Source organism: Rhipicephalus microplus, chromosome 10, assembly GCF_043290135.1.
Source record: "Rhipicephalus microplus isolate Deutch F79 chromosome 10, USDA_Rmic, whole genome shotgun sequence".
Classification (NCBI taxonomy): Eukaryota; Metazoa; Arthropoda; class Arachnida; order Ixodida; family Ixodidae; genus Rhipicephalus; species Rhipicephalus microplus.
The window spans coordinates 41910470-41928975 of NC_134709.1; the positions used below are offsets into that span (position 1 = coordinate 41910470).

The 18506-nt window shown below is 47.8% G+C and overlaps 1 protein-coding gene across 2 annotated transcripts in view; it reads left to right on the top strand.

Moving 5' to 3' along the window:
* The first annotated feature begins 1260 nt into the window (after window positions 1–1260).
* The window catches only part of Cth (Cystathionine gamma-lyase), a 35519-nt gene continuing 18273 nt past the window's right edge, over window positions 1261–18506 (top strand). Inside the window, exon 1 of one of the 2 annotated variants that reach the window (XM_037431830.2) lies at window positions 1261–1611. In XM_037431830.2, the coding sequence (XP_037287727.2) occupies window positions 1441–1611 (171 nt within the window). In that variant the 5' untranslated portion in view covers window positions 1261–1440. The remainder of the gene's footprint in view (window positions 1612–18506) is intronic. The other variant, XM_037431831.2, reaches the window with a different exon arrangement.

Here is an 18506-nt window from a genome sequence, read left to right on the forward strand (position 1 = left end):
ACTCCGCCGCCTCGCCGAGATATCGAAGTATAGCGTCGCGGTCCGATTACGTGTCGTTGAATATGTCCCCAAACGAGCGCACACAAGCGAGCATATTCTGGGACACGAATGCATGCCCCCCCCCCCCTCCAAGCTCCCCAAATTACGTGGACCCGTTAAGGGGCAGCGCCAAGGTTTCTTTCTGGGGGGGGGGGGGGGGGCACCAACGAATATTGTGTACCTTCGAGGGGAAGGGAGGCACAGAACTTATGCGTTATGCTTTGACTATGGTTGATCTAGGAGGCGAAGGTGACAATATTGGGGGGCTCCAGATTTAGTTACTTAGTTTCATGTAGCAGGCACGTCCGTATCGGTTAATCCAAAATCGGCCTTTTTTCATAAGGTTGTCCCCCCCCCCCCCCCCCCAAAAAAAGAGAGCAGAGAATGAATTTCCATTATGTGATCCCTGTTGTCAATCGATTATTTGTTCCTCGACTAATCCCCAAATGAAGGTGTTGGCCTTATACATATATATAGGCCATCATCATCATTCTTCCCTTCGACGCGTTCGTGGCTGCGCAATCCAGACGCCAGTAATTTAGAATTTCGTGGTTAGTATTAATCCCCATTGACGACGCCATTATTATTCTGAAAACAGACCTCTCAACGACATTGATCCCCGAAAACGGGGCAGAAGACGAGCAGGAACTGGGCCCATCATGCAACGAACACAATGTGTATACTTCCGCCAGCTCGTAAGCTCTTTGTTCAGCCAATTTCGGTGAATACGCAAAGGCGGCTAGCCCAAACTGGTAGGTTTTCTGTGGCTAGCCGCTAATGACAGGCAGCTCGTCATGAATAAGCTTCGCTAATCCAGCCAGCTGATTTGAAAGCGCAGCGGATTGAAAAGTGCAACAGGAAAATTATTACGAGGAACCATTCGTGCGCAATTGAGCACACGCTCGGCTATAACGATGTCTCTTTTTTTTTCGGATGTTTTAATGACGAAGAGCTGTACGAAGAGACGTAAGGGAGAGGGCGCGTACGCTGAGTGCAGATTTAAACGACGCGGGGAGAAAGGATAACGGAAAGGGAAGCCAATGGAGAGCGTCGAGTGCGATGTCGACGCTGGCACGTCGGCACGCCTTCCTGCTCCTCGCTCCTACGTCATCGCACGAGACTCCCGACTTGTGTGGCGGCACTTTTTTATGCTTATTTTTTTTTTCAATACGCGCCCTTTTCCCGCCGGGGGGTCGACTGTCGCCTCGGAAGCCGCCGGTCTTCTAAAACAAGCTCCACGCTGCAGTCGGCTTTCGCAGCAGACGCTAGCGGGAGCTCTGCTCGATCAGTTACACCGGCGTGGCGAGTGTCGTACGCACACGTGTACTGTAGGAGGAGGAAGAAGAAGAAGAAGTGAACGACAGGAACGGGCGTCTTTTTTTAAGGCGATAAACAAACGTCATGGGCAGCAACAGCGCGTTCGACGAACACCAACTGGACTACTCCAGGCTGCATTTCGACACCAACGCCATCCACGCCGGACAGGAGCCCGATCAATGGACTTCGCGCGCCGTGGTGCCTCCCATATCTCTGGCCACCACGTTCAAGCAACGGGCGCCAGCCGAACCTTTTGTGAGTACACGCCCGTATTTTTTTTTTTTTTTTGACGCGCACCAAACCACGTGTCACGTTTCTTAAGGAAGAGTGTGGTAGTTCAAAACTCGCGAAATATGTAGGATTATAACTACGCATCAGGGCCTGCAGACTGGTACTTAAGGAACGTGGCCTGTCGTTATCCAACGGGCGTCTACCCTTCATGTCATGTAGACATGTATGTCTGTAGTCTATAAGTACAGGCGTAATGTTTCTTGCACCAATGATGCATACACAAGAGCCTGCACATGAGGCGTAAGGTCTCAGTTATACATACGAAATGCCACGCAGACCAACCATAAACTAACAGACGTCTAATCAAGACGTCATGTAGACTTCTTTCTCTAAGAACATGCGGAAAGTAACTTTCCTTGAATTCACAAGTTTCCCGTCAGAGGCGTATAGCCAGGATTTGTTTCCTTGTGACGGATGGGGGGGGGTTCAAGCATACTTCGTGAAAAGTCGTGCTCGCATATGTATTTGTATGTATGCGTGTACATTATATGCTCATGTGAAGTCGGAAAAAAAAAAAAGTCGGGAGAGTTTGAACACGCCCTCCCACCATTCCCTGGCTACGCCTGTGTTTCCATTATATATTACGTTACATTACATAATACAAAAGTTTACATAAATTTGGGCGGAAGCTACACCCACGCTTCCACCAGGAAACGCTTAAAGCCCAAGAAACAAACAACACTTTATTTTTTTTTAACACGCACGTGACTATGTTCGGCTTTATAGTGTCGCTTTCAATACGATTTTCGAAGCTATTTGTCCGTCAGCTGCTCTGCTTACGTTCGAAGCAGCTGCTGCTTGGCTTGTAGTCTGCTTCGCGCCGTAACGATATCTGACGTCCACAATACGTCATCATACGGGCTTTCCTTTTACACCTTTTCTTCGCTTTTTTCGTGCGAGCGTGGCAATTTCTCGAAACAAATATCTGCCGCACATGCCTGGGGCGGAAAAGAACACCTGTACAACAGTTGATGCAAGGGCGAGGCAATCAAAAGAAATAAACGTGTCAGTCAACAGTATAGCTCCCGCATCACGCCATGCATGAAAGGGAAACGTCACGTGATCCGCACACGCGGAGACGCGCGCTGTTTGAAAGAACAGTATACGATCGAGGCGACGCGCATTTTCAGGGGCCATCGACCTCGACTCCGCCGGGTGGGCTGACAGCGATAAAACGCAACATGACGGCAGCCAAACTCCGATGGCGAAAGCGGCTGATACCGGTGATCGTGTTTCGTCTATCCGGCATCGTGTAGGAAGCCCTGTCGCGATAACTCTGCAACACTTCGTGGTACAGTTTAGCGGCCACCGGTATTACACGCCGGTATAAGCATAAGCGTAGTAAAACGGTAAGTTGGGCCAGTTGGTTAGGATCCATCGTGAACTTTCTTACAGCGCAACACCAGAAAAAATACAGGACAGGGAAGGAGCAAAAGAGCGAGAGAACCACCATCATTTCAAGCATCATAACCAGCTAACAAGAGAAATCCCTGAGGCACGTCATATAAAGATTAGGGGGAGCAAGTGCGTTAGTGGACCATCCGTCACACTGCATGAAAAGGAGTTAAGTTATTTAGGCCAATCTTGTTCATTGCCATGAGTGTGATAACGCTACCTCGGTGCACCTCGTATTCTGCGCATGTTGTGATGTAGGCTGCCAGTACCTATATATACACTTTTCACCCCGTTTTTTCCAATAAACAACTGTTGTGACCAGCGCCGTCTTTTCTTTCTCTTTTGCTCCTTCCCTGTCCTGTATTTTTTCTGGTGTTGCGCTGTAAGAATGTTCACGATGGATAAGCATAAGCGTGCCCACGGGAGAGGGATGGCACCCCACCCGAAATAACTTAAAGGAGGTGGGGGGGGGTCGCCAATTTTATTTCATGCATTTACTTCAGCAGACCAATCACGTTATTATCTAATGTGAAGCGTTATGACTACGCGTGCTTCTTTTATTTTTTAACGCGACAGTGTTTTATGCCGGGATCCTGCACGGGTCTGCTGACGTACTTCCGTCACGGAAGTGACGTTGAAAAATATATACTAAGAGATAGCAAAAAAAAAAACAAAAAACTCAAGGCAAGTATTTGTCACGCGGAATCGAACCAGCGACCTGTCGACTCTCAGCGTACGGCGCTAACACTACTCCTCAAAGCGTGCGTTGTATGGACCGCTAACGACAACCCATCTATATACACCGTTTGGAAGTCCTCACAGCTTCGAAACTTTAGCACGTTTTCGTTATCAGTGGCGAGATAGCGTGACGGGATCGCGTCTGACGCTCTCTAAAGGTCGTCGCCTCCACGAAGCGCCGCCCCCACGGAGCGTGGTCTCTGCTGCGCGCGCGCTTGTCAGAGTCGTAATTCGGGAGAAGATGAAGGTCACTTCGCACGCTGCTACGGCCGCGTTTACGAAAGGAGCGCGCTGCATGCTGACACACGACGCAGGAAGAATTGTGACAGTCGTTCGCGCTTGTCCTGTGTACACCTGTGCGCTTGTTCCGTGCGTTTTCCTTTGTTTAAACAGCGCGCTTTAAGTGCCTAGCTGTGACAGTTGCTAGACCGCGCTGGTCCAGTGTATGCCTCTTTCGTGCGTGCTTTTGTGCTTAAGGTGTGCGCTGCAAGTTTCTAGCTGCTTGCGGTTCCTAACTTTGCAATTTATTGGTGTTGACGAAACGATTCACAATAACCGCTCAACTACCTCTGAAAAGACACGTTTCACTTTAGTGTTATACCGATTCATATATAGGGGGATCAGCCACATTTTTTGACAATATTGGCAACCAAAGGCACCGGGAAGCGGGGTACCAATGGCAGATTTTCGTGAGAAACACGTCATCACTGTATTTTCATTTTTGCGTCCCTTGCGGAGTTCGTTTTCATTGGGACTCGATCAAAGAGGGGGATTATCACACTCGCGATTGTACCCTGCACACGCCCGCATTTAGACGTGGTTTGCGAAGCGCTACAAAGCGATCCGCGTACTCGTAGTGTAGATATAGGGGCGTGTCCTATAATAACAACAGAAGCCACGTGCGATGTAGCGATGGCGTTCAACTGATGTTGCGAATGCAGCTTCCTATCGTATACACGCAATATGGCGGTTTCAGCGACGTCAGCATGAACTTAATGAGTTAATTTAACCCATATATGCCCAGTGTCCTACATGTGGGAAACTGAAGCTTTTCAGCGTAACTCGAATGTTTTTCCTGTAAAAAAGGTAGCGCCACCTGAGGTTTGCTCGCGATGCCCTGTCCTTGTCACATGCAAGTCTAGGTAATCGCAGGGCTTCAAATGGCCACGTGGTTGCAGTCCCAAAATGGCTATTTCGCGTGCGTGTAGCTGAGCGCCATACCGAGAAAAAAATATATAAGTAATTTATAGTCGAATTGTCCATATTCTTGGTGATTGTTCGTCAGTTATTGGGTGTGCAGTAACTTTCGTATGACAGTACAGTGATAGGCGCTAATGTTTTTTGTCCGCGGTGTGTCAAACATTGGTGTCCTACACGTAAGACGGCTCCAAAATCATTGTTGGAGAGAGTTCCTTTAAAAAAAAAAAATATAAGCCTTGTTATGTTTTCTTAGGTCGTAGAAGCAATCATTTTGGGGAAATAAATTGGTTTTGTTAACTTTCCCAAGTTTGGGCATATATGGGTTAAATAATGATGGGGGTTTAACGTCCCATACGATTATGAGACGCGCCGCATGTGGAGGGCTCCGGAAATTTCGACCACGCGGGGTTTTCTAAATGCGGAGCAGTTTCTTGGTTGCACGATGTGTGACGCGTCGGCGGTGTCCCCACCCCTACTGCGCATGCTCGCGCTTCGCGTATAGTGCCGCATGCTTACGTCTCGTGCCAACTGTTTGCCCCCCCCCCCCCCTCGTCGCCTTAAGAGGCCGACGCAGGCAATATCTGGTAGTAAAAACCGACTCCTCGCGAGCTGCACAACCGTTCATTGGCCCTGGATCGCACATCAGCGTCGCGCGTCACTCGTTGAAGGAAACGCTTCTCCTTGATTGAATAAATGAGAATAATAATGACGAAATAACGATTAAGTGTTCCCAAACCATACCCAATTACGCAATATGCGCGCGATACCCCCACCACTCTGCGACGCATTTACTCGTGTTCCCAAGTGGGAAGATGCGGGCGGCATTTTTAACGAGCGTGCACCTAAATCTAAGCACACAGGCCTCAAGCATTTTCCCCTCCATCGAAAATGCGACCGGGATTCGATCCCGCGACCTGCGGGTCTTAATGAGCTTATGATAGGTCAGCTGTTTAGCGTGAAACATAAGTATGAAATATTGTCCCCTGCAGCGTACGACACTACAAACATTTCACTTATTCCAAACAAGGAGGTTTAAAAATAAAATTGCTGGAGTGGAAATTCTTGCCCACGAGTGAAGCCGTGCCTACTGTAAGATGGCGGTTGCGACGGCCATTTTACTAGGGGCACGATGAGCTCTTGGCGTTCGGCGATTGAGAAGGAGCGTTTTCCTCGCACGCCCAACGAGCTTAGCACAGCAACCTTTCAGGGTCACGTAGCGCTCAAAGTGCGTCCTTGGGTTACTACTTTTCTTTAGTAAGCCTCGAATTCAAGGCAAGCTTTATTGTGAGATAAGGTCACCGCTACTAGTCTCTGAAGGTTATTTCGTCATAAACAACCCCTTTAGTTTATAATTAACGTAGCCTTTTGACTATCACATCAAAGCCACTTGATGTCTAAGTGGGCACCACCAAAAAATAACATGTTTCTGAGATCTTTGGAGGGCGAAAGCTGGCTTCACTACTGCTGGCAAAGTATCGCAAGAGCTTCCACTCCAGCAACTGCTCTTAAACCTCCTCGATTCCAACGCGACATAGCCGGGCCACCTGCTCCAAGACGAGTCCGCGAAAACCTGGCGCAATGACTAAAAAGATCTGAAGTAAACTTGTGAAACTGCGCCTTCCTTTTTTTATGCACCCAGATACGCACGCAACAATCCACACATGGATTAATGCCCCTCATGCACTCTTACGATTCATCGACGCTCGTCGAAGAACAGAAAACAAACTGTACGGGCAAAGCGCAGCAATATAAACGTTGCTCCGTTGAAAGGCGTGCTCTGTAAAGCCTGGAACAATTCTCTTATGAAAAGTTTTGTATATAGTTTTTTTTTTTCGCTGCGCGCGCAGAGGTCAACGCAGCAGTTCATATGTGAACTCGTTCCAACGCGCTATCAAACAATATAGAAACGGAACAAAACAGCACAAACAAAACACGCCCGTAAACATCACTAATTGCAACGATTTCAAACGACGAACTGCTTTTGTTTTTCGTGGCAGCTGGCATTCCAGGAATGACAGTTCGTCTGACACGGAGCAATGAAGGGACGGAGCGCGCAGCTTGGCATATGCGATGTCAAAAAGTACCACGTAGGCGCGAAGTACGATTTCTATACATGAATTACGGGTACTGGCAGGTCATGAAGGCAAGCAAACGCAATAGTATATACATACATTAAAACGATTAAGAAAAAAGAGTTTCAAACGAATTCCGACCGCATTTGTGCCTGTCATGCGCTTTCTTTTTTGCGAAGCTCCTTATAGCGGCACCCGTTCGTCCCTCGTAGTCGTAGTAGTATAGTCGTAGTGTGTAACCAGTCTTACATTTTGACCTCCAAGGTGGGGCCGGTGAGAGATTTCTTCTGTGCGTTGTTGAACAATAAAAAATTCGCAGCGTGCGCGTTAACTAAAAGCCGAATTCTCATGTCTCTCATTCCCTCTTAGCAGCCATTGGCATGTACATTGAGCACTATCTGACAAGAAAGGGTTGCTACGTTATACTCGCTGAGCGTAACCTCCTTGGTTTTAGAAAGGTTTAGCGAGCGTTGGGCCGCAGTGCCATGAATACAGTGAACTAGTATATACCATGAACTCGAGGTGGTAAAAGGTGGGAAGTAGACACGAAGTGCAAGCCGTAAGAAAGTGTGCGTGTGCCACCTCTGGTTTAGTCCTTGGAATGTCCGCTGGATGGCGGTGCATATGCGGAATATATGATGAAAAGATGCAGATGGTGGTACTTAGAGTGTTGAATAGATGGACGAACGGACACACAGACAGATGCATGGACGGACTCACGGATGGCTGCAGCGAAGGATGGACGCATGGACGCACGCAGGGGCGGATGCATGGACGAACGCAGGGACGGACGCACAGATGGACGTGCGAACGCACGAACAGACGCACGCACGGACGGGCGAATGGACGCACGGATGCCCCACTCTCCATCATTCACTCCGTGGATATGCTGCCATTTTTTTTCTGGTCGATTTCTTAGGTATAGTTAATGCGAAACATTTAGTAAACAAGTAAGAGTCGTACTGTACCCCCCCCCCCCCCCCTCCTTTTTCTTGTTTTCCTCTTCAGCCTGCGTTTAAAGACTAACAGCGAGTTTGAAGCATCGCAATGTAAGAGGGAAAAAAAAAAATGAAACGCACGCCACTCAAACGCATTCAAAAGCTTACGCGAACATACAACCAGAGTTATAATGCAAGATCTCCTATATTTGCGCCGTGAATAGCGGATCTCGAGAGGCCACGTTCACCGCGTTAAACCGCATTCCCTTCATCTTGTGTTCAGAGTTGCGGTATCTCCGTCGCGTCAAAAACGACGTTGCTGAAGAAACAGCGGGAACAGGGAGCGCGCTATTCGTCGAGCTCCACCCAATCAACGGCCGTCGAAATCGACAGCTCAATAAAATAATCACGACGGTCCCTCACTCATTCACCTAAAACGACGAATCGAAGGCAAAACATGTCGTCATTTTCTTAGTCGATGATTTGATGCTGTCCCGTCACCCATATATAGTTTCCTATAAATGCACGAGATGGAGCTGGCGCTTGCGTCTATGGGAGCTGCAACGCACAGCGCAGTTAGCATTGGGAAGATAGGTAGTACATAAATTTACCGCAGTCTTGCCTAGACTTGGTTCTCTCAGCTTCGTTTGGCGCGTGGCCTGAACCGGCTTTGCCGCATATGAAGTTAGCAAAGCTTTAGCAGGCAGTTACGCTTCAGTATACCATGACCCTTTTATGCTGACCGATTCAAATCGGCACATGAAGTTCACAATGATCCATTCTTTTATCCAAAACAAAAGCGAAAACGCAAGATAACGAAGCCTCAAGTGCGTATGAAGCTCAAGGCACGAATACTAGGCAAATTCGCGCACTATACCCGTCATTCCCATGGTGGCTGAACGATCGCAGCGCCACTCACCGAAGGCTTCGCGCAGCTGTGACGTGGATTCGCGCCACCTCCATGGGATCGAGGCCGTTCCTTCTTCTCTGCACAAAATTTGGCGATCTGTGACGTCATCACGTCACAGATCGCCATTCCCCTTTCCTTCGTTCATTCACACATCTATGCAGAGAGTCGGTGAAGGCAGATTGGAAATGTATACTCAATATACACACAGATAGCGATAAATACAGGTTGCAAACGTCCAAGCAGGCGTATGGCGAGAGTGACTGTACAGAACACCTTCAAACGAAAAAAACCGAGCGACATCATCGCCGGTCAAGGCCTTGCCGCCGGTCAAGGGCTTCACGTGCGTTCTCACGATTATAAAAGAAACAAAACAAAGAAACATCGCATATCGTCTCCACTGTTATCAGCGTCTGAGCACCGCTGCGAGGTCCTCTTCTTGTATACGATCTCAAGAGGCGAAACGATACGTAGTCACCCCACCACCGTCGGCGCAAACAAGAGTGTTGTTGTTGTTGACTGCACGGTTGGCGTGTGCTTCCCGTATGTGATACCGAGAAACGCGTGGTACGCACTAAAGTTCGCGATTGGATTGGATAAACTTTTATTTGGTCCTCCAAAACACAGACCACTGTGTTGCGGGCAGCTCCCACGTGGGGACTGAGATGCCGAGCTCCTCAGCCGCCTCGCGGGCTTGGTGGAAAGCCCAGAGCTGATCTGCCAAGGACGAGCTGCGGATTGCCGCCTCCCATCTGGCAGAGGTGATGTGCGATAAATGAGCGAATTTGGTGCACTGCCAGAGCATGTGATCTAATGAAGCTATTTCCCCACAATGTGGACAAAGATTACTTGGGTATAGGTCGGGGTACATGATGTGTAACATTTTCAAAGTAGGGTACATCCGCGTTTGCAAAAGCCTTAATGTAAGTGCTTGGGGCCGGGTTAGATTTTTGTGAGGTAAGGTCTCTTGGGTATTCGCCTAAGACAACTGAACGGTGAAAGTCGACTTATTCTCGGTCAATTGTATTGCCCCTTCTCCACCCCCGCTTTCCGTGCAAGCCTTCTATACGCGTAACGAAGAGTAAATTTAACGGTTCGGTTTGTTATACAGGTTAATGAGAAACTAGCAAAAGGGTCTCGTTCCGACAGACTCGATGCCTTCAGGTAGGACATGCGATGGATGATTGGTCAGCTGCCACCTCGTATGAATATCACGTGCTACGTGACGTCAACATGAAAAAAAAAACCGTAATGTGGGAAAATTCTAGAGGCCGAAAAAAGAACGAAGAGGCACAGGGTGAAAGCATCACTCGCAAGTGATTTATTTGCAGGAGAATCGCAGAAAATATATAACCACGTTCTTAAAGTGCGAGCGCCACCTTATGGGCATAAAGTACAACCATAGGTATTTTGTCTATGGGCTGCTTGCTTTTCTTTTGGTCCTTCTACTTTTGAAGGAGGGTTTCGGAGACGGATACGACGGAGATGGGGACGGCCAGCTGAACGCAACCGCCTAAACTGATTAGTGTAACTATCCAGCGTACTGTGAGGACAAGACTTCACCAGCGATCCCTTGAGACACGTAGTTGCAATGGCCCTTTTAGCATGTTTAGAATCGGCTGCATCAAAAGGTAAAAAAAAAAAAAACGCTCTTTGCGTGAGCGTGCGATAAGACTATTGCATGCACAGCGTGTCGTTCCGAGAAAGAGAGAATAGACAGACTTAGTTGCGCGTCCGCAGTAGCCGTATAAACGCAGCCTGCCAACTATTTGAAACGGCAGACTGCTGCTGCGCACGGGCAACTAAATCTGATTCCGCCCCCCCCCCCCCCCACCACCACCACCACCACCGTGAGCATGCCTATATGTGCTGACTTCTAGGCGCACCCAATCTCGCGCAGGCCCCGGCCAATCAAGCGATCGAAAGTGTGACGTGCCAGGTCGTCTGTATAGCGCGCCGATGACGTCACAAGCGTCGCGAGCCAATTACTGGGGTCGAACCCTAGGTCAAGTTCGCGATGACGTCAAGAGCGCATATAAGCACTTGCAAGAGCGGTTAGGGCACGAACGACGTCCACTACGATGACAAATTGTCCTTGAACGAAGACCTCGCTATCTCCCTTAGTAAGCGGGCTACACACGATCAGAGAATATTCGGTAGTCCGCCCAATAGGCTGAGAACCTTTTCCTTCGCTTTCGGGCAGCACGCACGCGGTAGGACGTTAACACATAACGTCCTTCAACGCAGGCGTCAATTCAGACAGTTTAAAATTTAGTTTAAACGATGTTTCTTGTGTAATGAGAATCAGACAAAGCGTTATATACTGCATGAAGGATACCAGGTGCCAAATTATCCACCTTAAATTCTACATGAAGATTTACCCCGAAATGGACATCATGTGATAACCAAGTCTGTGTACTATGACGTGATATATATATATATATATATATATATATATATATATATATATATATATATATTGTTTGTATAGTCGATTTGTAATGCGCAGGGGAAGTTTTCTGGCCGCACTGCCAAAAGATTTCATGGGAGAAAACGTTTGATCCCTGTACTACGTGTCGGCAGTAACTATATAGAAAGCTATAGGCATCAGGCGAAACGTCAAACACAGCGTTAAAAAGTGAAGCAGCTATAGACCTTGTTCCCAAGAGAGAGAGAGAGAAAAAAAAACATCACCATGACGCGCTGCGCGTAAAAGTCTAAAAGCTCACGTCACAGCCTCGGCCGTGCGTTTTGGGGGTTTCACGCCCCTTTAGCGCAGTCCAGAGATGATCATGGCGGCGCCCAGGGAGCCGTCTTGTGAAACGGTCTCTATGACGACAGATAATAAACGTCAGGATGACTGTGTATAGCTACATGTTTCCTTACACTGAGACATACCACATCAACATGGTTCAAAACTCGGAAGTGCGTGCGACACGCCTCAAACGCAACGGCTTGATGCAATTCTTTTTAGATTTGATGGGTCTGCTACCTTGTTGTGCACAAATATGTTTGATGTAAAACCTGAAAGACATAATCGCTCACATGTGCGCCTGCCCAGCGAACAGAGGAAGTACTCGCCTGCTCAAGCCGCCCCTCCCCCCCTTTTTTTTTTCTTTTGAAAGAAAAAAACCTGTTTGCACTGTACGAAGCTGTTGATTGATTGATTGATTGATTGATATGTGAAGTTTAACGTCCCAAAACCACCATATGATTATGAGAGACGCCGTATAGTGGAGGGCTCCGGAAATATCGACCACCTGGGTCGTTCTTTAACGTGCACCCAGTAGGAAGCTATGCACACGAGGAAATCGACATAGATTTCTCAGAAGGAAAGGTTTCCCCTTCCTGGTTCGGACAAATTTTTCGTCGTCTGGGAAACCTTATTTCCACGAAATTCGTACGAATATTCTTGTAGCCTCGACAAATCGAGTACACGGCCGTTTGACCATATGCGAGCGCACCAGGGGGCGTGCCATTCGCGTCCGCCTACCCCAAAGTCTCTGAATAATATTTAGTACCCCCCCCCCCCTCCTAGTCACCTGAAAGGGAGCGCCAATTCTCCCAACTTTTCTAGTTATTTATTTTATTTACTAAAGTACGTGGAGCCCAACCGTTTTCATGCGGCGCGCCCACCGTAGCACTGCTCGTTTAGAACTTGTCAATAATAAAATACGGCAAGGCTAAAGCGAAACATGGCGACGCCTAAACCCATTCGTAAAATGGTCTATAGTAATGTTCCCAAAACTCGACGGAATGCGGAGAGACGCGTTTTGGCACTTCAGATGCGACACGCACACACACACACACACGCACACGCACACGCACACACACGCACGCACACACACACACACACGCACGCACACACACGCACACACACACGCACACACACACACACACACACACACACACACACACACACACACACACACACACACACACACAAAGTTAAGGAATTCCAGGACATGCATACGGTGAGCTTCGTATCCCATACTGTTGTTTTGACAGGCGTTAGAGTCCCCTCATCCACTTTTAAAATATCGTTTTGATTAAGGTCATTCGCTCGTTCCGCTACTTCCCCACAGGCAGAACGCGTTTATTATTGCCGCCATTCGCATTCCGGCAGGCAGCAAATACATGCGCGGACGGAATAACTGCGCACGTGGGGTCTTATCACGGCCATTTGCGTTGCAACAACACGGCGTCCTCCCCTCTGAAAGTAATGACCGGTTACAAATGATAGTGTCGGGGCTCGCGTACGCACCTTAACATATAATTTGGGCGAAGAACCGCGAAAGGTAAAAATAAAATAAGAAAAAGCTTGAGATGCGAAGGTTTCCGCGTATACGGCCGCGTCCATTTGCCGGATGTTCGCGCAGTGCCACGAGTCACTGTCGGCGCAGTTGAAGATGCTGCGGAAAATTAAAAAAAAATGTTTAACTATATGTGTTCACATACAGCAGGCCTTCTGCGTGCAAAAAAAAGTGAAACTAGTAAGTGGTAGTAAGTGACGATAGTTACAGCGGGAGAACAAAACGACGACACAGAGACAAGGAGACGAAGGAGCCGAGCTCCTTCTTGTCTCTGTGTCGTCGTTTTGTTCTAGCGCTATAGCTATCGTCATGCCATACCGACTAGCCCAAGCTTCCACACTTCTAAGGTGGTAAGTGGTTCTTGAAGGAAAGGAAAAAAGGAGCTAATTTCTGTCTGTCTATAGTTGACGACACAGGGATGGGGTAAGGAGATAAAAAATAATAGGAGAAAGAGAAGGATGTAAAAGGCGGAGCACCTTGCCTCACACGAGCGAAGAAAGGAAACAAGAGATAATAAAAGATGGGGGACACGGTCGAAGGAGTCCGAGGACGGGGCACCAATCGGCGAGAGCTACACGGCGTCAGAAGATTGCGGACGGCGGGCCGATCGGCGAGAGCTATATACGCTGTCCTCAGAGATCGCGGATGACACAACCGTTCAGCACGGAATCCACCAAACGAATTCAAAGTGCAACTTGAGCGAACGCGTGGAGTGCGTTGGGAAGGACTCTGTCAGATCGCGTGCTCACTTTCAATGCAGCGCTTATTCGTATAGATGTCAGCTTAATCAAAAGAAGTGGCTGAAAAGGAGTCACTCTGTATGGCTCGACTCCGTCGTCTGTGGCACCCACTTCTATACATTTCATATCAAAACCGTGGCAGTTGGGCACACGTGATATGCTATTACAATTATTATTACAATGACAGTCTGAAATCAAATCTACGTACCATTATTGTCATTTTCATTTTTTTTCTAAATAACTGCGTACATTCAACCGCGCCGTGGGTGATTCTGCACCTCTCGAGTGGAGTCGTTTAGTACGCGAGCTGACACCCAAATTAAACATGCTTTATTCGCCTACCGTACTTGGCTCAGAGGCGCATACATGATGTTTTTCAAAGGTGGGGGCTAGCTTATGTGATAGTCTGATAACTAGCTAATACTCGTACATCAGCTTATAATAAGCTAATAAATTAACAATAAATAAAAACGTTAAAGGGATGGGAGGGGGCAAACATACTTTATGTATGTTTGTGCGTTTGTATGCGTACTTGTATACATATGCGAGCAAAATTGAAAAAAAAAAAAAAACGGGGGTTTCTAACGCCTCTCCCCCCCCCCTCACAGCGACCCTAGCGCTGGAGGGGGGGGGGGGGTCAAAAAATCCTCACCCTTTGTCTCGCGTTCAGCGCATGGTTTTCCTCACGGTGACTGCGCAGCTATATAGACACTTTCGGCTCAATAACGTCCGGAGTTTTGCGGCCCAAAACCACGATATGAATATGAGGTCTCTTGCATGCTATAATACCGACATCTATCATTCGGAGTGCAGACCGTGTGCAGACCGCGATCATTTTCTTTCGTTTTGCAAGATTTGGTTGACATGGCAATGAATTAATTGCATGGATATATATTGTCGCAGTGCAACGCGAACAAAAGATGACAGCAGCTTACGGCAGCGAAAAGAGCGTATTCAGGATCGGCTGTACAGCAAGATGCCTGCTTCGTTGTCGTCCCGAAAAACCACCTGACCCACTAGCTGGAATCTACAAAACATTCCTATCATCGTTCTTTTTCTTATAAACACGTGTCACTTGCCCCTCCTTATAAGAGCATCGCCCCGATGCTGATTCAGACGCACAGTATTTTTTTAACGTGCAGTCAGTCACTATATTATACTGCAAAGGCCATTTCACTGCGGATCGAGTGCGGCACATACACAGCGCTAAGCGTGTGCCGTCGACCTATACTGGCGGACGAGCGTGTTTCGTAGACTGCACCACCGTTCTTGTAGAGAATCACGGGGCCAATTTGATCTCCGGCTATCAAGAGCCCAACAGGCACGCATCAGTCTGCTGGCCGCTGGGTCAACGTACTTGCTGCGTTCTCTTCTCTTGTCTTTTTTTTTTTCGCCTAAAGTTGTCAGACTCATCAGACGCAGCGCGATATAGCACCGGAGATTGTTGCTCAACTGTGTCATGACACGGGTTGTTAACCCCCACCCCACATCGGGACGCGGCAACAAGTGTATGCTTTTATACTAAGTTAAGGCTGGGTTGTACTGTTTGAGAGTCTACCGAGAAACATCATGTTCGACGCTTGGATGAGAACTCTTGCAGTTATACCCTCTTCAGAAAGGCGCGAGAAGTGTGACTCTCCGTAAGACATACTAGCGTGTATGTTTAATTTATATGTGGAATTAACGTGTATTTTAACCTATATGTCCCCCCCCCCCTTACCTTACATTATGATATGGAGAGGGGGGCGCTGTGACGAACTTTCGCCACCCCCATTCCCCCTCAACCCCGCAGGGGAACACCCGTATGTCAAGCTTCGCTCGGCCCCATTTCCCTTATAGGGGTAGCGTTCCCAATTTTACTGGTGTACATCGTTAGTTGGGTAAGTGAGTAGCATAGCATCCTAAGTTGATTTACTAAGAGAAGTGGGTCGGTTGCTCGCGCATAGTTATAATATATATATATATATATATATATATATATATATATATATATATATATATATATATATATATATATATATATAATATGTGAGATCTACCAGACAGTAATGTCAAGTGGGACGTTAAACCCCACAAATCAATCGATCAGTAATGTCAAGTGGGACGTTAAACCCCACAAATCAATCGATCAGTAATGTCAAGGAATGTACAGGGGAAGTTATGAGAACCAATGGAATGTAAATAAGAAGAAAGAAAAGTGGGTGAAAAAATAACCAGCCGTGAGCAGGTTCATTGCCTGCTCACGGCTGGTTATTCTTTCACCCACTTTTCTTTCTTATTTACATTCCATTGGTTCTAATAACTTCCCCTTTACATTCCTTGACATTACTGTCTGTTAGATCTCATTAATATTGTGTCAAAACACGGAAAAACGAGCCCTTAGGTATGCACTACACAATCCCTTAGGTATACGGAACGCTACACACCAATTCAGAGCAACAGCGCCAGAGCACCCGCCAACTCGGCTCTGCTGCAGGGGTGCATGCTGCCTGCACGGCGCGACAGCAAAATTTACACGCGGAAGGTGTGTAGACAGAGCAGCGAACAAACCGGCGCTGCGGTCCTCGTTGACCGATAAGACCCGTCGTTCAGTGCGTCAAACAACGCGAGCTGTCTAATGCGCGTGTCGGCTCGACGAAGTGCAAAAGAAAAAAAAAAGGGGGGGGGGGGGGCGGCAGCAACGTGGTGTCCATCATTAATCAGGCAGCGTGAAGGAATTTATCAGAACGTGCTCTATACCCCGAAAATATGTATGATCCCCCCCCCCGCGCCCCTCCGCGGTGGTCTAGTGGCTAAGGTACTCGGCTGCTGACCCGCAGGTCGCGGGTTCAAATCCCGGCTGTGGCGGCTGCATTTCCGATGGAGGCGGAAATGTTGTAGGCCCGTGTACTCAGATTTGGGTGCACGTTAAAGAACCCCAGGTGATCAAAATTTCCGGAGCCCTCCACTACGGCGTCTCTCATAACCATATGGTGGTTTTGGAACGTTAAACCCCACAAATCTAATCTAATCTAACTCCCCCCCCCCCCCGAACTTTCGCAGATATAAATTCATGGCTATGATCCTGGGCAGCATGTTTGTACTCTTTTCTGATAACATGGCTGTATGCCTGTCGAACTAGCCGACTCTGGTCACATTGAGACTTTTCGGACCTATTGATTGATTGATATTGATTGATTGATTGATATTACCTAATTGGAGCGATTTCAAGAAAAGGCAGAATAAACGATGCAGGATGTGGACGAGAGCTAACCACTATCAAAGGTTCAAATTTATTTTCAACGATTTGCGTTTATTACAAACATCTTGTTGGCATTATATACGCCGGAATCGCCTAGCAGGCGTGCCCGTCAGCACGAAGTGGACGACTGCGTCAGTTGGCGGCGATTCGTGATCGATATGTATACACTGCGCGGTAGAAAACACGGACGATTAGATAGACGAGGACACGCTCAGAGCCGATTCATTATAGCCACGTGCGCCATTCGCCAAATACTGAAGCTCTTTATCTATAGGGGAGCAATCGGTGGTTTGTTCACGCAGCTTGTCAGGTTACCGCGCCATTTTATCTGCTTCGACGAACGCGCGGGCACGATCGTCTTTTGTGCTCACGCAATACGGCTGTATTTTCGAACTGCGCATGACAACCTTACGCCTGCTGACAGTAGGGAGTGTTAGTCCAATAGGGAGTTTTAGAATACCGTTTGCAAGCACTGCGGGCGTTGCGGGCGCGATAAGAGATTAGGGAGTTTTAGTGCTGGGTACGCATTCTCTTGGGGCGATGCGGGCTTGGGAGCGCGCGGCGTTGCGTGTCCAACCTATACCCAACCGGAATGCCTTTTAGTTGTCGCCACGGTGGCACGCACGCAAACGCAAGCCGCACGAAGGTCACACGTGCTCGCAGCGCCATAGTGTCTTGTCGCGTAAGTATTATTTAATTATTTTATGATTGAAAATGTAAAATTAAACATACATAGTGATCAGGACACTTTTTTTTTATTATGTACAGTATCCTGGTATACAAAAAAAAAAAGGAAAAATACAAGGTTACTATAACGAGAGTGTCGACATCTCGTGACACTTCGTGCAACCACAGTCATGAACTTGTTAGCTTACGCGTAATGTTTTTGAGATGAAAATGAATAAAAAGATTACTCATTTGTAATATTGTCGCAGGGCAGTTTTTGCACCAGATGTACAATGCACAATGTTTCTGCAATAACAAAGTTGTGGTTGTCTGTTTCATTATGGCCGCGCTAGATGGCGCCACCTATTCAGCTAGTCGGGGGCTGCCATATGTTTTTTAGTTTCTATGTTCCAGGCCATTCTAGCTTTGGAAATCTGGCTGAAACCGTGTAATCGCTATAAGTGCTCGCACTTTGGCTAATTTTACCTCGACGGCTAGAGCATACGCAGTGCGGATACCGTGAGTTCTTGCGAAGGTGGACCGCGCGGACGCATGGCCCCATCGCCCCAGCGATCTTGCGACGCATCTGTTTGGGGTTTCGCGCATGCGCAATACCGCCGCCCCAACGTCCTGCGTACGCAAGCCGCTT